At 40.6% G+C, this 22,349-nt stretch overlaps 2 protein-coding genes across 4 annotated transcripts in view; one reads left to right on the forward strand and one right to left on the reverse strand.

Moving 5' to 3' along the window:
- The window catches only part of LOC129748102 (uncharacterized), a 73,295-nt gene that overhangs the window by 25,493 nt on the left and 25,453 nt on the right, over nucleotides 1-22,349 (forward strand). For 2 of the 3 annotated variants that reach the window (XM_055742582.1, XM_055742581.1), the window contains exons 6-7: nucleotides 3,546-3,650; nucleotides 3,714-4,050. In XM_055742582.1, the coding sequence (XP_055598557.1) occupies nucleotides 3,546-3,650; nucleotides 3,714-4,027 (419 nt within the window). In that variant the 3' untranslated portion in view covers nucleotides 4,028-4,050. Of the gene's footprint in view, nucleotides 1-3,545; nucleotides 3,651-3,713; nucleotides 4,564-22,349 lie in introns of those variants that run through there. The other variant, XM_055742579.1, reaches the window with a different exon arrangement.
- On the reverse strand, nucleotides 13,579-14,145 carry LOC129742800 (uncharacterized). The gene has a single exon (XM_055734740.1). The coding sequence runs from the start codon at nucleotides 14,143-14,145 to the stop codon at nucleotides 13,579-13,581; it is 567 nt and encodes a 188-aa protein (XP_055590715.1).

A 22,349-nucleotide genomic window follows, 5' to 3' on the forward strand; every position in this document is an offset into this window, starting at 1 on the left:
CGAGACCCATAGCAAGCAAAGCAGATATCCAACAAACAGCCGTTTTTGTTAGTAACTCTGTTGATTGAAGCAAGGTTTCCGTACTCAGGAAGTCTAGTATGATGTTTAAAGGCGCCGAGAATGTAGAGCACACGGAATACGGGTACAAAAAGCTACCATGGTTGGAGCACAACTTCAAACCGGGCATATGAAAGTCACTAATGACGTGATCCAGGTCGTGCCAGGAACCATCATCCATGAATTTAACAGCAATTAAAACTCCATCACCGGTGTTCTTCTTAGTTTATACCCCCGACATTCTGGTAGTACATATTTATATGGTGAGTGAATCAAAAGATTCTACCGTTGTAGAGATCTGTCAATTGGTAGAAATTCATCACGCGAGCTATTGGCTCTCTAATTTGAATGTTACTGTAGAGGCGATACGGGGAGCCCTGTCAACACAGATTCGATCCGATGAAATTGTAGCAAGCACATTATGCTGAGGCCGCGAGAAACTCGTTGTCTTAAAACGATGGACTTTCAATCTCAGCAATCATTGGTGTGGTACAACTAGTTCAGTGGTGTAGAACTCCTGTACGTTAAAGATGGAGTGAACGAGGTCACAGAAGAAAGCAGGCGTCGACGGGTTTTTTGATCCAAGATCCTCAAACTGTCTAAACAGAATTCCAGAGTGGCGTCTTTGAGCTTGGGATCCACTCCAACCTTGAATGAAATGAACCTGAGCGTGTTTACGTCGACATCCGTTCGTACAAATAGGTGAACCTCGGCGGATTCGCACTGGAGACATTGGGGCTTATTCTGCGACTCGAGTGACGTGACTCACAAAATTTCACTTCTTCGTCCTCACTCCAGAAAATGCTCCAGAAAAGAAATATGTGTATCGATGAGTTCTGAAGACCAATAACAGCTCATCCGAACGAAAATTTCGTGGCTAGAGAGGCTATTTAAGTCAGCAAAACGATATGAAATTTCGTGAGTCACGTCACTCGCGTCGCAGAATAAGCCCCATTTTGTGACGAGTTCTTCGATGTCCTTAGCTATAACGGTATTTTGTAACCTTGCAAGGTAGACCCAATTTTTTCCCCCTATGCGCAACAGTGACTATCGATAACGGTGACTTTCTTAGTACCCACAAAAGAGGTTTGAGTGGGTGGTTCGATTCACCGTCGCTTGTTTGTAGGGGTGTCAGCATAGGCTAGGCCAAATGCGGGCATACATGCGAGGAGAAGGAAGCTTGATATTTCTTAAAACCCCAGATCAGAGATTCGTAACAAGCCAAAGTGCGACGAAACGCTGCATTTTTTAAAAGATTACAACATACAACAACAGATCCAAAGTAGATTTTTGTTGTCCGCCCTGGAATTTAGGTGTGATGTGAGAATCCCAGCGCACTTCGAGTGATACGTCAAAGTACACAAGCCTTGACAAGTGATGCTGTCGGAATCACTTGTGGGTTTGGCGCATTTTTCACAGGCCATAACGATGGAAGACATTTGAGACTTGTTTCCGAAAATTTACTGCGGAGACCGTGCACGAAAACGTGAAAGGTCCTTTTCGCAGTTCACTATCTGTTTTTGAAGTATGCCTGTGCCTTGTTGATCCGTCACGTGGGGCTCCAATCGAGCAAGTTTCCACTAAAAACGGCGGCACCGGTTGGAAATAGATTCACAGGACACAAAAGAGCCGAGAAAAATGGCGATAAACACGACGAAAAAACGATTTAAAAACAGCGCACAGTAAGTACACAAATGCAAATGACGCAATGACAGTTATTCAATTTTTGAAATTTATTTCTCCGTGTAAACGTATTGCATAGATGTTAAATAACACCGGAAAGAGCGGACGCCCTTATGGCAATCCTTCGATTACTGATATCCTTATTTCTTCAGTTTCTGTTTTTTCAGGATCAAAACTCTAGCTCAGATATCTGTGCAACCAAGAGCAAATTTTGTGTGGAATTTCGACGTCGATCAAAAGTTTTAACAGTTTGTCGATTTTAACTCTATCGAATGTTCGTGATATGTCCAAAATCCTGCTGATGTATTCCAATTTGATACACGCTGAGCAGAATTTTCGAAAGCCAAACATGAAAATGGAAGCATTTTCTTTGATTCGATAAATTGAGTAATAGGGGCAGAACTTCAATTGAAGGTCTAAGTTGAGATTATTTAAAATCTTCTATGACAGTTTGTCCTCTCATGTGGCTGAGTATTGTTTTTTTTTTTTTGTGTTTTAACACATTCAGTAAATCCGCAACCCTGAGGGGAGTGTCGAGTTCATAGTTTTTCAAGGGTGGTCTTGTACAATCGCCGCCGTCCTTGTCATTAACATCGAAGTAGTGCTCCAAGAATTCCCTACCCTCGATCCAGGTTAGAGGTTTGAAGGCTCTTCTACTACCTGTGAGAGTTGTCTCGATTCCATTAACTATATTCTTTTTCTCTACCATCACGTCCGGGTAAACAGTATGTTCTGATAAAAGATCTTCGAGAGTTAAGCACCTAAAAATATTTTAAAAATAAAAAAAAATCTAGTAAACATTTATTTGAAGAAACAGTACCGTTGGTCTTGCTGTGGTTTAAATTGCGCCTTGGTTGCTGACGAACTGCTGGTAATTTCTGAATACTTTTTTTTGTGGTAGATGCCGAAATATTTGCTAAGCATATATCTTGATTGCATATTTCGGAAGAACCACATTCCACTTTTGAAATAGTTGCCACCTCTTTAAAAGGATCACCGTTCAATGGAACAGCAGATTCTGAGCCAGCCAACAACAGTACCACAGCACCTAAAAAAAAAGAATAAAGCTATGGAAATTAGCAAATTCCATGATTGAGAAAAAACTGTTGCCAAAAATGCTTTCAAATTCGAACGCTCTAAAAATTCGAACTTGATTCGCCGTTTTCCAAAACAAAAGAATAATTTCGCCTGGGGTAACTCCAACATCTAGATTAAGAATACAAAAGGTAGTTTCGCACTTTTAACATTAAAATTAAACCAGCTTATAAGCTGGTTTAAAAAAAAATCTAGTGAATTCATTTTTTTTTGTTTATTAATGAAGATAACCCGATTTGTTTACATTTGGTAGCTACGCAATGACTTTCTCATTTTTTTTCTATTCAATCACACAATGTTTCAAGCTGTATCTCGACGAGTAGACTCTTCGGTAATTTGTATAATTGACCCCGGCCCGATTGAACTTGTAAAAGTAAATGGCCTTAATAATGAATAATTTGAATTAAAAAAAAAAGATTCTCGGGTAAATAAAAAATGACAGCCATGACAGCAAGTTATAAATTTCTTGCTTATTCAGTTCTTTTGTGGCATCATCTCCTCGAAAGAAGCTTTTGTTATAAACCAATTTTGACGCCGGCTAATAAACGTCACAATATCGCTTTCGAAGATGACGCAGAGAGAATGGAATCACTGCAAACATTTTTCAAATAAAGAGCCTTCGTGTGGTTCAATCTATCCGACCGAGTTAATCTAGAAATATTTATTTAATAAAAGGATTAAAACAACAATGATTTTATTTGTCATTTCAGGTATCACGAATTCCGCTGACTGTCTTGCCTACTGCGTAATGATGGGTCTCCTGTGGCCAAACCGAGCCGGACAGTACCTGTTATTGACGGGGTCCAACTATTCCGGTAAGCGTGTTGCTACTGATACCATTGGAAAATTATTAATACTTTTTCTGTTGAACTAAACAGGCATGGACGAGCTGGACGAGTTCAACGAGGCTCCCCACATTGCCCACCGGGATTCGGGGATGCTGAGGCACGATGACGACGATGACGATGATGAGTTGGGCCATAGTCGTTATGCGGATCACCCTGAGGATGACGACGACAACGACGCTCAAGATGAAATCGAAACGTTAGTCCTCAGTACCGATGATTTGTTGGGAAACGGTAACGGAATAGGGGACCATCATCATCATCCGCCGAGTGGGAATGGCACCGTGGTGAGTAGTGGTGGCAGCAAACCCTTGGTCCTCAACGGCCGGAGTCGGAACCACCTCTAGGCGGCAGCTGCGACGGCTGTTTTGTAAGTACATAATATAAGAATTAAAAAAAAGTATTTTTACCAAAACATGGAACGACGAATTTTGTAAATAGTAGGTGCATGAATTTTATACGAATCTTTTTTGCAACTGATAAATCTAAGAGCGAATATCGAAGTTTATATCTTTCCCGCGAGAAAATCGGTTTAGACAGCATTAAATCCGAACGTAAATGAAATTTTATAAAAGATGGTGGTGTTAAAACAACATGTGCCATACAAACGGAAATGTAGCAGCAATTGTTTCTTCTCTAGCACGTAGGAGGTTTAAATTAGAGGACACATTCCGACTCCGGCTAGTAAGTAGGACGGGTAGTAGAAGTCGTTGGCTTGTTTTCGATGTGGAAGGAAATATGTTCAATATTCCGTTTGGAACAGTCTACTCATTAACATCTTCCAGTAGTTAAGAACAGTGCTATGTGATATAGGAAAAAAATTGTATTTTTAAGAAGTTTCATAGACTAAAACCTAATTCCTAAGGCTTCGTATTGAGGATGGAATCGTCAAAAACCAAACTTAGCTAGTAAGAGAGAAGGGTTCATTTGGAGATTGCAGTTGAAGTTTGGACGGTGTGATTTTTATTTTCAATTTCTGTTTTTTTTAAACTTTGATCGGGTTAAAGTTGAGTATGATGCCTGAGAGAGATTCTTCAGAAGTTTTATTGTACAACCGATAACTACAATATCTTCAATGTATGCAAAAACAACTTCGTGATTGTCATCATTCGCTGGAAACTATTCGGACTTAATTGAGTCCGAAAGGTAAACGCTTAAAATTAAAGTTCCCTGAGTGTATCGAAAAGGCAGTAATCCCGGGATCCCTATCTGAAAAAGTATGATGGAATCTAAACACCAAGTCTTTAGTTAGAAAATAATAAGCTCTGCAAAGCTGGTCCAAAACTGAGTCAATCATCGGCTTGGCAAATTTATTTGTTCAAGTCTGAATTTGAAAGTGGAAATTCACTCATAGCGAATGTTATCATCCAATAAAAGCTATTTGGGCTTATGCTATATCCAAATGGTAGACAGTTGAAATGATGATTCCATGACTGCGTCGGAAAGACAGTCTACAACCGAACGCCATTTTTCTCTTCAGATTTAATTATCCAGTTGAAGCGGACTATACAAACTCTTATTTCCTAGTTTTTCCAGTTGTTGTTATCTTAGGTTTTTTCTGCAGTTCTAAGCTGTGTCTTCTTAGAGACGTTAAGAGTAGCTGAGACATGTAATGAACCTTTCGGGAATATCTCGTATTTAATGAACTGCTTGAGCTCTCGTCTTTAATCGTCCAAGTATCCGAAAAGTTTCGGATTACTGACGGTTGCCTACAATTTATGATGATTTTTTTAAAGATGATAAAACTCGAGTTTTTTTTAGTAAAATGAGTACTTTATTTCACACCTCTCTCCTCTTTAAGAGAATGATGTAAGAGGTTCTTTCAAACTAAAACTGCCCCTGTTGAGGTTGAGATTGTTGGCAACCAGGTAAACCAGTTGGTTTACCAGTCCATATACTAGCGCGGGAGTGATAACGCGAACAAACTAAATACGAACTCACCACGTTGGGAGTCTGACAAAGAATAATTTTATTTTCCAGTTCTTATGCCTGGAGACCTACATGTAGCTTACGCGTAGTCAGCATAAACAAACATCGGACGATCGAAGTACAGTTCCCTTTTGCTTGCGTTAGCATAAAGGACTGAACCTTCGATCGCTGCGATAGAATGTGCGCATGGGAGTAGCAATTTTAAAGTCTTCAGTCCGTCCTTCATAATTGTTTGTTTTGCCTTTTCATTGGGTTTTGGGTAGAATTTTGGGGTCTATTCCCATAATTACCTTGTTTTGATCTAATATGTAGATCTATCCACATCCATCGGTTCTGGTGGGTGACGATATGGGTTTCTTTGTAGTATTCTAGGTTGTTGTTGGGAATAGTTTTGGAAGTACTTAAAATTTGGTGGTGTTTGCTTTCTGGAATTGGGGTTGCGGGAAATTTCTTTGCATTGGTTTGAAATTTTGTGGTTGTTGTGATTGAATCCTATGAATAGGTTTCAAATGTCTTGGTGGGCTGAGTGGAATTAGACTCCTAGGAGCTGTGTTATGCTCAAAATGTTTTGGTCTAGTAACGACACTCTACATTTTGGAAATCAATACAATAATAATAAGCCCCTGTTAAAAAATTAGGCTCATAATTTCGTATAAATCTATAAACGTCTTCGTCTAAACCTCGACTAGAGCGTCATTCGCCTCTCCTCTAACATTCTCTCTTATCGTATTACACACCATATGATATTTATTTTGTGCTTCATAGCTTTGTGCGGGAGTTCTATGGTACAATTTGACCTAACTATCTATGTCGCTTACCCAATTATTCAGTTCACTTAGGTCTCCGGTGAAACTTGGCAAATCTTCGGGATTTTATTTCGAAAGACTCTGTGTTCACTGGACTTCTATCAGTTTTTGTAAAATGTAGTGGAGGATCACTGTAATCTGGAGTTGTTTTGGGGAAATTTATTGCTTCTTCTAGTATAGCAATCCTTTTCAAAATGTCTTCGACTTATGGGTTTTGAGCCATTTTGTTTGTCTTTAAATGAAGGTTGTTCAAAAGGTCTGCAGCTGTGATACACTTGTAACGGTTTTCATTAACTGGCTCTAACTATGATGTTACTGTTTGATTGCGATACTCTTACGTAGCGATTCCAACAGTAGATTTCTGTACTTCAACAGTTTTGAAATACTTTCACAAGATTGGTCCCTATTCGGGCGCCAGTTAAGACTTTCTCTTTCGAGAAGATCAAAAAAATATAATTTTCAGAGCTATGCTCTGCTTTATTTGAGTTCTCACTTAAGACTAAATTACATTTGCGCCTTATGCTAACTTGTTAGTTCTGGTTAGTAGGGCACGACTGTGAACAATCCAAGTGTTTATCTTTGGTACGATTCCCGACGACCTGTAGGATGATGATTGTTTACGTTCTCACTGGGTGGCCTCGTTCATCTTAAGTCATCTGGCTATGCGACGAATGTTGACATCAGCATCGGCTACAATGTTGCCAATATGCGGACGTCGCGAATAAGCGAAAGTGTTTAATGATTTCTACTGGGGTTAATCCCTCAGCATAGTTCCTTCAGTAGTTCTATGCTTTCGATGTAACTTCTACTTGTTGATGAGCTAAAACGAAGTATCCGGATTGGCTGAAATGATTCTTATAGCAAATTTGGATAAGGTTAATAAGATTTTCTCGGGCGAAAATTGCCATCTGTTTTCCATGATGGTATTGTTTTATAAACTCTGTTAAAGATGCTTCATCGTAATTTTGCATGGCTATTATTGTTCTGCGATAATTTTCGAATGGGTATGTGAAGGCCTCTATGTTATGAGTACTATATCTAAAAATAACTTGATTTCTGTAACAGTTTATTGGACGCTCAGTTGAATTTATAACATAATCATCCGAGATTTCAGCTGAGTAGACGGTTTTATCTTCATCCACTTCTGATTCAGCTGCGTCTTCATTTGAATTTAAGTTTACGTCGATTGGTAGTCTGCTTAAAGCATCAGCAACCACATTCGATTTTCCTTCTCTGTATTTGACAGTGAAAAGCGTAATATTTAAGCATTTTTTCGGGTGTTTTTATGAATGTCAAAGGTTTATGGTCAGTTACAAGAGTGAATTTTTGAATTTTGAATTTTTTAATGGCCCAGATTATAGCTAGAGCCTCTTTCTCTATTGTAGCATACCGAGTCTCTGTGTCGTTAAGGGTTCTTGACGTAAATGCAATGGGTCTTTCCATATTGTTTTGAATTTGGTAAATGACAGCGCCTAATGCGAATCCTGAGACATCCGTTGTAAGGATAAACGGTAGTTCAAACTGAGGATAAGTAAAAACTTGATCGGTGGCTATGGTTTGTTTTAGCGTATTAAAAGCCGAAGAAAATTCCTTATCATTTTTATCTATAACTGTTTCTTGTACTAGATACTTCGTCATTGATCTAGTGATTTTCGAGAAATCATTAATGAATCTTCTATAACAACCTGCCAGGCCTAAGAATTGATTTATTTCTTCGCATTTTTTGGCAAGGGCCAGCCAATAATTTTATTTATTTTCTCAGGATTGGGTTTAGTCCGTCGCGGGAGATATATCCCAAAAAATCCGTTTAATTCTTTTTATTCTTTAGGAATTCGCATTTGTCTAGCTGAAATTTAAGATTGAAATCTGTCTGTTAAAACGTTTTTAAGATTTCCAAGATGGTTTTTTAAAACTATAACCTATTGTTATGATATCGTCAAGATATACGAAACAAATTGTACCTATGTATTCTGCCTAAATGCTATTCATACGTTTTTGGAATGTCCCGGGTGCTCCTTTGAGCCCGAAAGGCATCCTTGTAAATTGATATACCGCTTTATCTGTAGAGAAAGCAGTCTTCTCCATATGTGCTGGATCCATCGGAATTTGGTGAAATCTAGATTTAAAGTCAATTGTTGAAAAATAAACAGATTTACCAAGACTGTCTAGGATTTCTTCGATCTGTGGCACTGGGAATTTATCGTCTAGTATAGTTTTTTCAATAAGTTTTCTATAGTCGATAACTATTTTGACTTTCCTTTTTCCGGATACATCTACTTTTTTGGGAACAACCCATATTGCTAATGAATATGAACTGGCAGATGGTTTTATTACTCATTGTCAAGCAATTCTTGAATTTGCTCCTCGACATCCTTTTAAAGTGATAAGGATAGCGATAACTTTTTGTATATACCGATCGATCGTCTGTTGTATTGATTTTGTGAGTAATTACTGTAGTCGCAAAAAGTTTCTCTCCCTGTTTTAATAGTACAGTTTGATTTTCGTAAATGATATTGATAAGTTTCTTTTTTTCTTACGCTGATAAATGGGATGTTCTTATCAGGTTTTCTAAGTCCTGTTCGATTAATTCTTTTCGATTATGTGTTGGTATCGGTGTAATTGTTTCGAAGTTGTTGACGTTAAAATTCAGTTTAGGGGTCTTCTTGAAAGGTGTGAACAAACCAATCACCGTTCTTATGTGTATTTACGGTGATCGTGTGGTGGGATTCCCTTTTCTTGAGAAGTATTTCAAAAAAGGGGAAATTAATATCTAGGAAAGTGATGGTTTCTTTTGGATAGTCAATGTTGGCTTTGCATTGGGCCATGTATTGCGAACCAATGATGCCATCGAAAAAACTATGAAATTGTGATTCGTAAAACGTTTGAGTTGGAAGTTTTGGTCTCTAAACATTTTCGGTCATCTTTTTGTTAATAGTTTTTTTTCCATCATATTCGTGATTCTAAGTAGTGTCTATAATTTCAATGGTGTTTAGAAAAATACCTGGTCGAATGATGTTTTTATTGGCTCCGGTGTCTAATAGGATATTTAAATTTAAGTTTTTGAACTTGCATTTTAAATATGGTAAATAATTTAGGGAACTTTTGGTTGAAATTGAATTGTACAAAAATTTAAAATCTGCGTCATCCTCGTCGGATTGTTCGTTTGTCTCGCTATTTTGTTCTTGGTTATTAATCAATTTTCTATTCAACGTCAACCTACTTCTTATAGATGGGTCTATGTCCATCGCTTGTGTAGTTGGTAGTCTATATCCATCGGTCGTGGGTGAGGGTGTACTTTGTTTTTGCGTGTTAAATGACTTTGAATATGTGCCTGGGTTTCTTTGTGTGGACTATTCGGATTAATGACGAAGGCCTCTTTTCGTCTAAATTAATAATAATGCTTGGAACACTCGTTCCACTTTATTTATACTTGCAAACCCTCATGTCTAATTTACCTTCTTACCTATGGAAATTTTCATCGTTGTTCTTGGTTTCGTTCTATGCACAAAATCAAACAAAAGTGATTTACATTATTCACCCCCTTTAGGTGGCTGAAGTATTAATTATGCTGAGCCACATTACTCACACCCCTTTTTTTTCAATTTTATAAAACCTACGATTAAAGGCCAGAAGGTGTCACCCTTAATGATTCTCGGGAGTCACAGACAATGGCTCTGCTAGACAACTATTGATCAACTATCAACTGTCCCTATTGCTCTCAATTATCTCTTCAATGGTCATCAATTCTCCAGTCCAGGTTGCCGATACTGTTCCAGCCATATCTTCCAGGTCACTTCCCTGTGTAAACATTAATAGAGTAGATGCATGGAGTCCCTTAGGGTCGAGCATAGCTTTGGCCAAGGTTCCGTATGTCATAGATGTGTCACGCGAGGTTCGATTGCCCAATGCCGTGTAAGCTGAAGCAACACTATCATTTCTCATAGCCTGGGTCACTTGCTCTCGGGCCCTACGAGCAGCTCTAAGTGCATCCATATTACAAGGTCAAGCTCTACTCTTGCCTCAAAGTTTTTCTCGGTATAATAGCTTCAAATATAAGTCTCAATAAAAACAAACAAACTTTTTTTTTAAATTTCCCATACCGATGCTAGGCAAAGATCTTGGCCTTTAATTCTAGCTTGGTAACTGACGACTTCAATACCTGGAGATGGTTGTAGTGGAATACGATAGAAAGAGTGACATTTCTTGATCCCCAAAAGAACGCCACCCCCTCGTTGACCATCACGATCCAGGCGGATAATATTGTGGCTATGGAAGTTGAAATATGTGTTTGGAGAGAGCCAAGTTTCGCATAAAGCGAACACATCACAATTCAAATTGTGTACCAATACTTTAAAGGAGTCTAATTTTGGTAAAATACTTCTGCAGTTCCATTGCAATACACTGTCCTATCAACCACTTCCCAGCAGAGAATCCATCTCTTTGGAACTGACAGTAATGGTGTTATAAGAATGATATTAAGAACTCTGATGATGGACATTTTTGGATATATCTGGTAGAATAAATGCTAATCACGTGCTGGGGAACATATTCAATGTCCTTAAACGCATCATTATCCTTACTATGCGTCTCTTTTATGTCTTCGCAGGTTAGACAGGATGGCGAAGCCACGTGTCCAAACCGATGGTGGTACTACATGAAACATCCGTGACCAGTTAGGAACTGTGTCATGCAAAAGTCCACCTCACCATGTCTTCGATCCATCCAGGATCCGATATAAGGGATCAAGCGATGGGTCCACCGGCCACGTTCCGAGCTGTCCTACTGGTGCTGTCAGTTGGACAGCGAGGTCTCTCTGGCATGTTTCCGCACGTCGGGCATGTGCCTGTTCTCGAAGCAGAAGGCATCTTCCTCTAGCAAGACCGAGATGGGCATGACTCCCGCCACAACATCAGCAGCTACCGAGGACACCGTTCGGTATGCGCTGATTACACGCAGGTTCATCAGCCGCTTCACACTGCAGAGCTTTTGCAGATTGCACTGCCTGCTCAAGGCTGCAGCGGATCGCCGAGTTGTTCGACATGGCCCGTGAAAGGGCTGCTGTCGCCATTGCCGCTCTTTTGCAGGCGTAGTCGACGTGGGCCGTGAAGCTCAGCCGGTCGTCGATCATCATCCCCAGGTATTTTACCGCACGCTTGGACTCAATTGCGCACGGTCCAACTGCGATCGTCCCTGATTGTGCTGAAATCAGGTTGGTGATCAGCACCATCTCGGTCTTGTGGTGAGCCAGGCGTAGGCTCTTGGAGCGCATCCAGTTTTCCACCTTCTCAATAGCTACTGTGGCGAGTAGCTGGACTTCCTCCGTTGACGGGCCCGATGCCAGGAGAACAACGTCGTCGGCGAATCCCACAAGTCTCACTCCTGTGGGGAGACGCAGTTCGTCGTAGACGATTTTCCACAGTACCGGGCCAAGTATCATCCTTGTGGAACCCCTGCCGAGACTCTCACTGTTTCCAGTCCCTCGCTGGTCATATACTGTAGTTGGCGGTCACGGAAGTAACACTCCACCATCCTACAGATATATGCCGGAATCCTCATGTTGATGAGCGACGACGCAATCGTTGCCCAACTGACGCTGTTAAACGCGTTCTTGACGTCGAGAGTGACCACTGCGCAGAACCGATCTTCTCTCCGTTTCTTCAACCTGGCTTCATCTGCCCTTTCGATGACCAGTCGAATGGCATCCACCGTGCTACGACCTTTCCGGAAACCGAACTGTTTGTCGGACAGGCCGTTCGCACCTTCGGTGTAGAGCTGGATCCTACTCTGTAACACCTTTTCCAGAACCTTGCCAGCAGTGTCCAGGAGACATATCGGGCGATACGCTGATGGTTCAACAGGGGGCTTGCCCGGTTTTGGCAGGAGCACCAATCGCTGCCGCTTCCACGCATCTGGGAAGACCCTATCATCCACATACTGTTGCAGTGAAGACCGGAACATTTCGGGATGTTCCATGAGCGCAGCCTTCACTTCCACATTTGGGATGCCATCCGGATCCGGAGCTTTATTCAGCTGAAGTCGAATGGGACCCTCGGCCATATCACTACCTCGTGCTGTGGGAATCTCACGCAGTTTTATCGGACACGATTCCTGTGGCGCACCTCCGCTTCGCGTTTTGGCCATGACAATCCTGTAAGCGTCGCCCCAGTGGTTGTCGTTGGTGTCCTCGCAGAGTTGCCTGAATCATGCCTTTTTGCTCGCCTTAATTGCCCTGCAGAGGGCAGACCTTGCAATTGCGTAGGGTACTCTCCACTCCGCTCTCGCTGACGGGGACCTCGCTCTCTGCATATGTCGCCAAGCCCGTAGACAGCTAGTACGCAGGTCTGCGATTTCCGCCGTCCACCAGTTGACGGGTTGTCGAGTGTCCTTCCGCTTCGCCTTCCTTGTCATCGCAGCGTCGCATGCGCGTGCGAGTATCCTCGCTAGGTCTTCCGCGGACAGGTTTTCCAAGGTCCGCTCCCAGTTTAACACATCGACAAAGACGTTCTGGTCGAATTGTGTTGTCTTCCAGAGACGTGCTCCTGTTGTCGTACCTCTTCTACCTGCCGCGAACTTGTGCCCACACGATAACGGATCGCGAAGTGATCGCTATCGGTGAACACGTCGCTTACCCTCCAGTCACTCGTCCAGCCCGGACTGCTGAAGGTGACGTCGATGATGGACTCGCTCTCATTCCTGTGGTAGGTCCTCGTGTTGCCTACATTCCCCAGCCTTGCCAGGGCTTCCGGTAGAAGTTGTCCCCTGGGGTTTGTAAGGCGACTACCCCATTCTACGGCCCACGCGTTGAAGTCTCCGCCTATGACAACGGGGCTCCGACCCGTGAGACCTTCGACGATTTTGTCCATCATGACGCCGAATCTCTCCAGAGACCACCGCGGGGGGGGCGTAGCAGCTACAGACGAAGATCCCGTTGACCTTGGCTATAACGAAGCCTTCCTCACCAGCGGAAACCACCTCTTGTATGGGGTATCTTCCTGTAACCCATATCGCGGCCAGTTTGGCTCTATCGGTTACCCAGTTGCTGCCATCCGTGGTCCTACGATACGGGTCTGCTACTAACGCCAGGTCCAACTTTTCCTCAAACGCCAACTGCCACAACAGCTAGTGTGCTGAGTGGCAGTGGTTGAGGTTGAGCTGAACCGCTTCTATCCCCGCGAAGGTGCAGCCGACGCCTTTTGAAAGGCGGGGCACCTAGGGTTGCCAGCCCTGTGTCCTCCACCGTAGTGGAGACACTTCGCGTCTTTGGTGCAGCCAGCCGCCTGATGGCCAACTTCGCCGCACCGCCAACATAACCCGCTTCTGTCAGCGCCCTTGCACGCAAAAGACTTGTGCCCATATTCGACACACCTGAAGCACCTTTCCGGTTGCTGGGGGATAGCTATCTGGCAGATAGACCAACCCACCTTTAGCCGCCCACACTTGAGTGCGGCGTTTGCTGCCGCAACCGGAAGCTTCACAAAGGCCACCTGTGTCCCAGATCTGGGAGGGCCTTCACGCATTCTGACCGAGATCTGGTCAGTCCCGATCTTGCACAGATCCCTCAGCGCGTTTTGCACCTCAACATCCGTGGCTATCTCGTCAAGGTTTTTCACCCTGACGGTAACCGTGGTGCTTAGAGCACGGATTTCTGCAGCTCCCCCCACAATCTCTTGCGTGAGGGCGCTATATTCCGAGCTCTTGATCTGGGAGCCGCGTCGGAGCTCGAGGATCATCTCGCCGAACGAGTTCGGCGGATTCTCCTCACATCCCCTCCAAGGCCCACCAGCCTATCGCTCGTCCTCATTTGCCGGAGGACGTCGGCGTAGGTGCCTTCGGGGGCCTTTACCACCAAAGCCTCCCCCTTGTCCCTGACCCGTTTGGGCTTGGGCTTGGGTTTGGGTTTGGCCTTAGTGGTCTTTTTCCTCTTGCGCTAGTTAAGTTTTTCGTCCGGGGGACTTCTTTTAAAAAAAATAAAACTAACGTGTTCAGCTCCAAAACTAAGACTGACTTTATTATTATTAGATCACTCTTATAAATACCTAAACCTAATCCTGCAATGCTTGCTTACACTCGCCACTCGCGGGAGCACGTACGATCGTGTGGGAACCAATGATCCAGACTTCTAGCTATGTTCCCCCAAGCAATTCAGCAGACCAGTGGCATATGGGAACCAACTATCCAGACTTCTGACTAAGTCTGGAAAATATGATACCCATTTTCACATAGCCGTGTCGTTAACTCGCCCTTGCTTAGAGTTGAGCCTCCTGGGTCATGACGTCCGACAACGTGAGTTTCCTAAAGTTGGTTTCCTTCCGTCCTCGTTCCGTCTTCCAAACCTGGTTTTCGACATCTGGGGTAGTTTCAGGTGAGGTTGTGTGTAGTTTGATATTTGTTGTTCTGTGGAAAAGGAAACTGAACAAAATAGCTATACCGATTAGAATGGGAAGAACAGCTATTCCTCCAATAATTAACCAATGAGGAAAATTCAAGCTGTTGTTTTCTAAACGTAGCAGATCAAGTTCATTCCTGGTTTCTGTTTGAAGTTTGTGAAGATGGTTCAAGCTGAGATTTAGTATTTCGCCATTCTTGGTAATTGATATTCCGTCCAAAGGAAGATGCAAGGGTTTTCCAGTAATGTTTTGGGTTTTACTGGTGTAAACAATATTATTGATCCGTATCGTACAATTCTCATACTGAATCAGATATGACCCGGTAAGGGTTCTGTCAGTAGTTGCACAGTCGGATGTTAGCGTAAAATTAGTTTCGCTGTTTACCAGTATGTGTTGCATATCCAAAGGAATGATGTCTTGCTGCATAGGATTAGATGTATAGTTGCAAATAGCCAATAGCGGCTTTTCCATCCAAAAGGTTCGGTATGCATGATGAGTCAGCTATTTCAGTATCTTTGATATCGTAAATAGTTTGTTCCGATGTCTTCACCATAAATTTAGCGGTTTGGTGTACTAGGAAAATTCGATTATTTGTATGAATTTGTTGTCGGTTGTGAATTATTGGGTAAACGTGAATTTTACGGAAAATTCGGGGATCCAATTTCGGCATTTTGATTAATAGTACCATCTCTTGACGGTTGGTGGCTATAGATGTTGTTGCGTATGTTATGACTTCTGACGATGTATACACGGTGACGTTTTCTCGTTCAAGATCTTTCCTTAGCGTTTCTATCTCATTTTTGCTTAAAATCTTTTCATATAATATTCCTAATCTAGCTAACACTATTGTTTCTAATATATTCTCGATTTGATTACCACGTCGCTTTAAATTGAAGAAGATATTAATGGAAAATAATTCGGTAGCTTTCGATTCAAACAACTGAATGGCTTCCTTAGTTTTAAAAAATGATTCTTTTAGTTGCAATGATATTTCACGATTAATTTTTACCTGCTTGTTGTTGTTTACAATGAGATTATTAATGCTGGAATTTATTAGCCTTAAATCGTTTGCGGGTTCCAGCTATAAACTTCCAAACAGTACCTACCGTGCCCCATCGTTTTTGTCTTTTAATAGGAATTATATTTTCTAAAAAATTATTAATCTCATCAAATTTTTCTTGTATAATTTCTGTGAATTGATTTATCACAATCTTGTTAAATTTTTCTTTCAGATCTGTGATATAGGTTTTGAGTGTTTTGATGTTGAAATGGTGGATGTAATAATTTGATTGATACTGTATCCTTGCTGTTCCTATCTCGTACACGAAAATTGGTTGGTCCAGTCTTTTTATGTCGAATGTCCATGTCTGCACCGTAAGTGTCAGGAATCTGAAAGAGTAAAATGAGGTTTTTATAAGTCTTGTCTAAAATTTCCTTATTTTTATGTCGTTTTTGTGAATACGTCTACCGTCAGTTGTTTTAATAGTACTCTTACTAACTTTGTCTATCTTTATTTTCTTGTACCTAGGTACCGTTTTAACTCTACGTCCAGTCTTTTCGAAAGCATTTGTCCCTTCTATGATGTGTTTATGTTTTGTCTTACGATTATGGTATTTTAAGTCTTTCGTTTGTTTCGTCAATAAATTTTTATAAACAGTCTCGATTATGTGTGAACTCTGTGAGCTTGGTATAACGATTTCGTATGGGGTATATTTAGTGGAAGAGTGGATAGTGTAGTTATACTTGACTATTGAAATTTCTTTTAATTGTTCAGGTGGTTTTGTCGGATTTTCTCTCTTCGTGATTCGATAAATTTCCAAAATCGTGGAATGGAACCGTTCTACAACGCCATTCATTTCGCTTCGCCCAGTTGCCACAATATAAGGCGTTATTTGATTGGTGTTATAGAAGTGTACTAGATCCCCTGTCATAAACGATTTTTCTTGATCCATGACCAAAGTTTCGGGAAATTTGAATTTGGATAACACCTCTTTTACAGCAGGCACGAGGTCTACTGCAGCTCGAGACTGGATTAAATAAGCTTGAGCATATTTTGAAAATTTATCGACATACGTTAAATACTGGAGATTGTCTATGAAAAGAATGTCTATATGAGCTATTTGAAATGGTTGATTTGGTATGGGAGTTTTTTGTAAAGGAAAGTGGATAGGGTTTCGATCATATTTGTTTTCGTGGCATAATTGACAATTTGTTACGAATTCATGCAATTTTTGAAAAAGCTTTGGGAAATAAAACCTCCCCAAATTTGCCACTTATTTTCTTCTGCACCCCGGTGTGCACGACAATGTTCCTTTTTTATAACGTTCCATTGTTTGTCCTCCTCCTGGATGTCGTGAAGTTGTTTTTGCGAAAAACGGATTTTTAACATATTTTGGTTTCCGAAATGCTTTCTATATACTTCTTGTAATTTACCCATGATTTCTTCCGTTGTTAAAAGTCCGTTTAACTTACTGGTGTCAAAATGATTTTTCAGAACCTGCAAAAGTGAATTTTCATTAATATCTTTGATAAATACATTGATTCTAGTAAAATTTTCAAATGGTTTTTCTATTGTCACTTGATCCGGTACTTGGTTTAAAATTACTTGATGTCTAAATACATTGATTGGCACATCAACAGATTTTATATAAAAATGTTGGCTGTTATCCGCTGAATGCTGCGTACCAGTCATTGAACAAACTATCCGGCTCAGGGCATCCGCGGTGATAGCGAAAAGGTCAACGGTTGGTGATCTGTTAATATTTTGAGCCATAAAGAAAATTTCGAATATTTTGAAGTGCCCAAAATATGGCAAGCATTTCTTTTTCTGGTACTGAATACTTTTCTTCCGCCTTTGACAGTGTTCTGGAAGCAAAGTGGATTGGTTTATCTTTGCCAATTTCTCCCTGAGATAAAACCGCTCCGAACAAACCGAAATGGTTTGTTATAATCAGGATATGTAAGGATATCTGATGAAGTGAGAATATTTTTCATTTTTTGAAAGCATGATTTTTGGTCGTGTGACAATTGAATTTTCTTGGATGAATGAACTCCCTCTCCTCTTAGAAGGTTGGTGAGGGGTTTTGCTATTTTCGCAAAATCCTTCACAAATCTTCTGTAATAGCCCATCATTCCAAGGAATGATCTTATTTCCTTTATATTTTTTGGTTCAGGGAAAAGTTTTATAGTTTTAATCTTTTTTTCATTAGGTTTGACTCCGTCTGAACTGATAACGTATCCTAGAAATTCTACTTCTGTGTGTAGAAATTCGGATTTATCAATCTGGATTTTAGTCCAGCTTTGTTCAAAGTTGTTAATATGATAGACAAGTTATCTAAATGTTCATCGAGAGTTTTTTTTACCTATGTATTCCCGGAGAATATCATCGATAGCCCTTTGGAAAACCGCTGGTGCGTTTTTTAAGCCAAAAGGCATTCTTGTAAATTCGAATTTTCCATTATTTATGGAAAATGCCGTCCTTTCAATATCACTTTCTTTCATCCGGATTTGGTGAAATCTAGAGGCAAGGTCGAGAGTTAAAAAGTATTTTTGACCTTTTAGTTGGCCAATCACATATCCGATTTCAGGCATGGTGTACCTGTCGGAGATGGTTTTTTTCGTTTACCTTGCGGTAATCGATAACCATTCGAAACTTTTTGATGCCTGAGGCATCGGTCTTCTTAGGAACGATCCAAACTGGAGATGTCCAAGGTGACCTAGATGGTCTAATGATGCCATCTTTCAAAAGCTTATTAATCTGACTGTTGACCTCGTCAGAATATGCAGCTGGGTATGGATATACCCGCTGATGTACTGGGATATCATCAGTAGTATTGATTGAACATTCTACTCTTGTTGCACAAGTCAACTTAGAGTCAGGTTCGTGAAAAAGCATCTTTATTTGAAATCAAAATTTTTTCAATTTTATTTCTTTCCATTTGATCTAAATGGTTAGTTCTAAAAGTTAGATGAGAAGATGGTTCCTCTTTTCCAGGGCAATAATGAAGTAATTGTATACTTAACAATTCGTTACCTTTTTCCAGTCGAAGAGTGTTCGATGAAAAATCTATGGTGGCATTTAATGCTTTCAATATACTAGTTCCAATTATTCCATGGAAGAACGGGTGGAACTTGTGTAGAAAAAATTGAGCTTTGAAATCAATTTTCGACTCAAAGAAATTTATATCGATTGCTGATGTTGCATTGAAACAACCATTAGCACTCGAAATATTTTTTGCACAGAAGTCATATGGTTTTGACCTCCCGTAAGCATAAGCTAGTTTAGGCGAAACTAAATTAATGTTGGCTCCTGTGTCTATCAAAAAGGGAAATTTGCCAATTGTCGTTTTCAAATAGATGAAAGGTAGAGTTGGGTTTACCAACTCGGATTCCATTCTAAAAAATTAGCGTTGTTTGCATTTTCTTCGGAGTTTGTTGGCTCTAATTTTTGTAAATTGTCTTCGTCAGAAATCGGTTCCTCGGGCTCGGATATTTTAAAAGCTTGGTCGTAATAATAGTTTAGATCTTCCTCATTATAAAATTCTTCTGAATAAAGATATTGATATTCGAAATATTCTGGTGGATATTCGAGTGGATGAGCCACTCGTTTATGGTTTTGTATTTGTAGCGACGGAGGATGTTGTCGCTTAAAGTTGAAAGTTGGCCGATTGCCATAATTTATATTTCTGGACCGGATACTCGAATCTATGTCCATGGGAACTGGTTGGTTATTGTTTGAATTTCTGAAATTTTGCTGGTTAGAATTTTGGGGATTATTAAATATGTGTGGTCTTGGTTGTGGTGGAAATGGTTGGGGTTGGAAACGCTGTGGCCTAAATGGCGGTAGGAATGAAGGTGAACGTGGTTGTGGGTTAGGGGATGGTTTTTGAATTTCTAGACCTCTTGGTCTAGGAGGAATTGTTGGAGAATAATCATTTCTTAGTGGACCTGATCTAATGTCCATGTTATTGTAGTCAAGACAAAATTGATAAGCACTACTCAAGGTTTTTGGTTGTGCTGTTTTCAGGAGAAGGCTAAGACTCCTTTCATGTCCTCTTATAAATGAGTCTAGAGCTTTCTCCCTAAAATAATCAATGTAAATAGGAGCGTTTCTCCTATATTTCTCGTCAGTTTGAGCCTGTGCGATTATCGCAGACAGTAGCTCATTGACACGGCTGTAATATCCAGCCAAAGTTTCAGAAGGTCCTTTTTTGATAGTAGTTAGCTCAAAATCAAGAGTTTTGAGCTCCCTCTTATCACTATAATAAAAAAGCGAGGTCGATTTTATTTCCTTCCAATCAGATGTTACATTATTAGCATTTAAAACGTCCGCAACTTCCCCAGTTATTCTCCTTCTTACGGTTTTTTCTATAAGATCGAATTTTAGGGATTCTTTCGGGATGTAACTGTACATCCGAAATATTCCTTCAACGTCAAGGATCCAAATCATCAGTTCGGTTGGATTCCCGTTAAATAATCTCAAATCTATGATAAAATCGGGTATTCTACCCATTTCTATAAAGTCCTCAAATGGATCTGACCTCCGAGGAGGAATGGATGATTCAGAAGAAATCGACATTTTTTTTTCGATCAAAATTAAAAATCATAATTAAATTAAATCAGTCGCTTTTTTAATAAGTCGCTTCTTTAATTTAAATAAAAATTTTTAGAATAAAATTTAATCAGTCACTTTCTGATAAAAAACACTCCTCCAATGAAGACAAAAATTTAAAATCAAGTTTAATCAGTCACTTTTTGATGAAAAACACTTCTTCAATGAATACACAGATTTAAAATCAAGTTTAATCAGTCGCTTTTTTAAAGCAATCACTTTTTGAATGAAAATTAAGTACCTATTAGAAACAAATTAAATCCTTTGTTTTTGTTTTTTTTTTGAACACTTAAGATTATTAGAAATTTGGGTCTTATCACTTTTTTGTGAAAACTAATATGTAAATTAAAATAGGTACTTACATAAATGCCAGCATTTCCTTACTGGACTTTCTGGGTAAGCTTCGGGGTGACCTTCGCTCGTGGGGGGAAACCAGGCAGCTATGTTGGGATTCGCCTTTTTGCCCGTCGTTTGCGTCGCTACTACTAAGGTCCCTAGTAGCGATTGAGCCGGTTGGCTTCGGTGTCCTAATCTCCGCTTTCGTCTTCGTGATGATGGCTCGTTGAACCAGGTTGTGATATTGCTTGGCTCCTTGGACCAACACTTGGAATATTGGGATATTCCACTTTGAGGATTTTTGCACTTTGCACTGTTTACAATTTTCCACCACAGACTTATACTTTTCCCACTTTCACGAGGTCCCTATTCTCAGGCGCCAGTTAAGAATTCTGCCAGTGGGACTTCTTTTAAAAAAAGGTCTAGACCTGACTACTGTTCAACTAAAACTGATTTTATTCAACCTGCTTTAGAAAGAACACACCTGTTACATTCATACATTTTGCCTACTCAGCTCTTCCATTGTGGGAATCGGTCGTCCTCGTTGCCGGTTGATTATACTCGATGCCGCTACTGATGCAGGTGACACCCAAAAAGCTGACTACGACGTCTGGCAGGAGACGGCATTAACTAGCGCATCATTGACCTCACCTTTTATCCTACGGATGGTTTTAATTAACAGGTGATACTGAAATATATCCCTCAAATCGTCAAAAAGTTCAAGAACGTCTTCGACGTCCAGCATCCACGAGCTTAAATCTCTTGGATTGCCATTAAAATCAGGTAAATCCCTTTCAACTTGAGGGATTTTACCTCGATCTTCAAAACTAATATTCCTTTCAACTTGGAATCGGTTATCTTGGCTAGCGGGCCCCGAGTTTGAAACCGAAAGCCGTGGTGGCCTAATAATTTGGCTAGGTTCCACCATCTTAATAGAAGCAAAAATAAATGTTTGATCGTTTTACACTCGCAGTTCACTATCGCTGTTGCGGCGCGTCGCGGTGAGGTTTTTTTTGTTTTCGTTCGGATTAGTTTCTTCACTTTGTGATATTATAGCAGGTCGCTTACGGTTGGTCCGGGCTTGCTGCTGTGTTATAAGTATGCGATTTCGCGTTTATAAAGTTATAATTTTACTTAAAATTATTTCTTTCATGAAAGTTATACTTACAGGCAGTACAATAAAGTACTGCGGGACATCGCTTAGATCCTTTGGTCCTATTTAATTTGTCCGGGTTGGTCCTCTTTTCCAGCGTGCGACTTTGCCTTACTCCGGGGACGCAAGTCGATCAGCTTGGCGATGATGGAGCTGGGTCCGGTCCTCGAAGTCCTACTTGGTGGCTCAGAGCAGCTTCGCTTACTTACTTAGTTTTTCTAAGTTTTGGGCTTATCCGTTTACTGGAAAATGGTCCCGACTTTCGGGCGCCAGTTATGTGGCTTCGGCTGTGATAGACTTTTTAAAAAAAGCAGCTATCAATCTGACGGTCAACCAAAGACTGACTTGATCAATCAATTTATATTTCTATTTATATCAATCAAAAACATATTTTTCTTTCTACTAATGATGCGGTTTTCCCACGCGCCGATAGCGTCAGCATAAAAT

The sequence above is a fragment of the Uranotaenia lowii genome, chromosome 2 (genome assembly GCF_029784155.1).
Source record: "Uranotaenia lowii strain MFRU-FL chromosome 2, ASM2978415v1, whole genome shotgun sequence".
Taxonomy (NCBI): Eukaryota; Metazoa; Arthropoda; class Insecta; order Diptera; family Culicidae; genus Uranotaenia; species Uranotaenia lowii.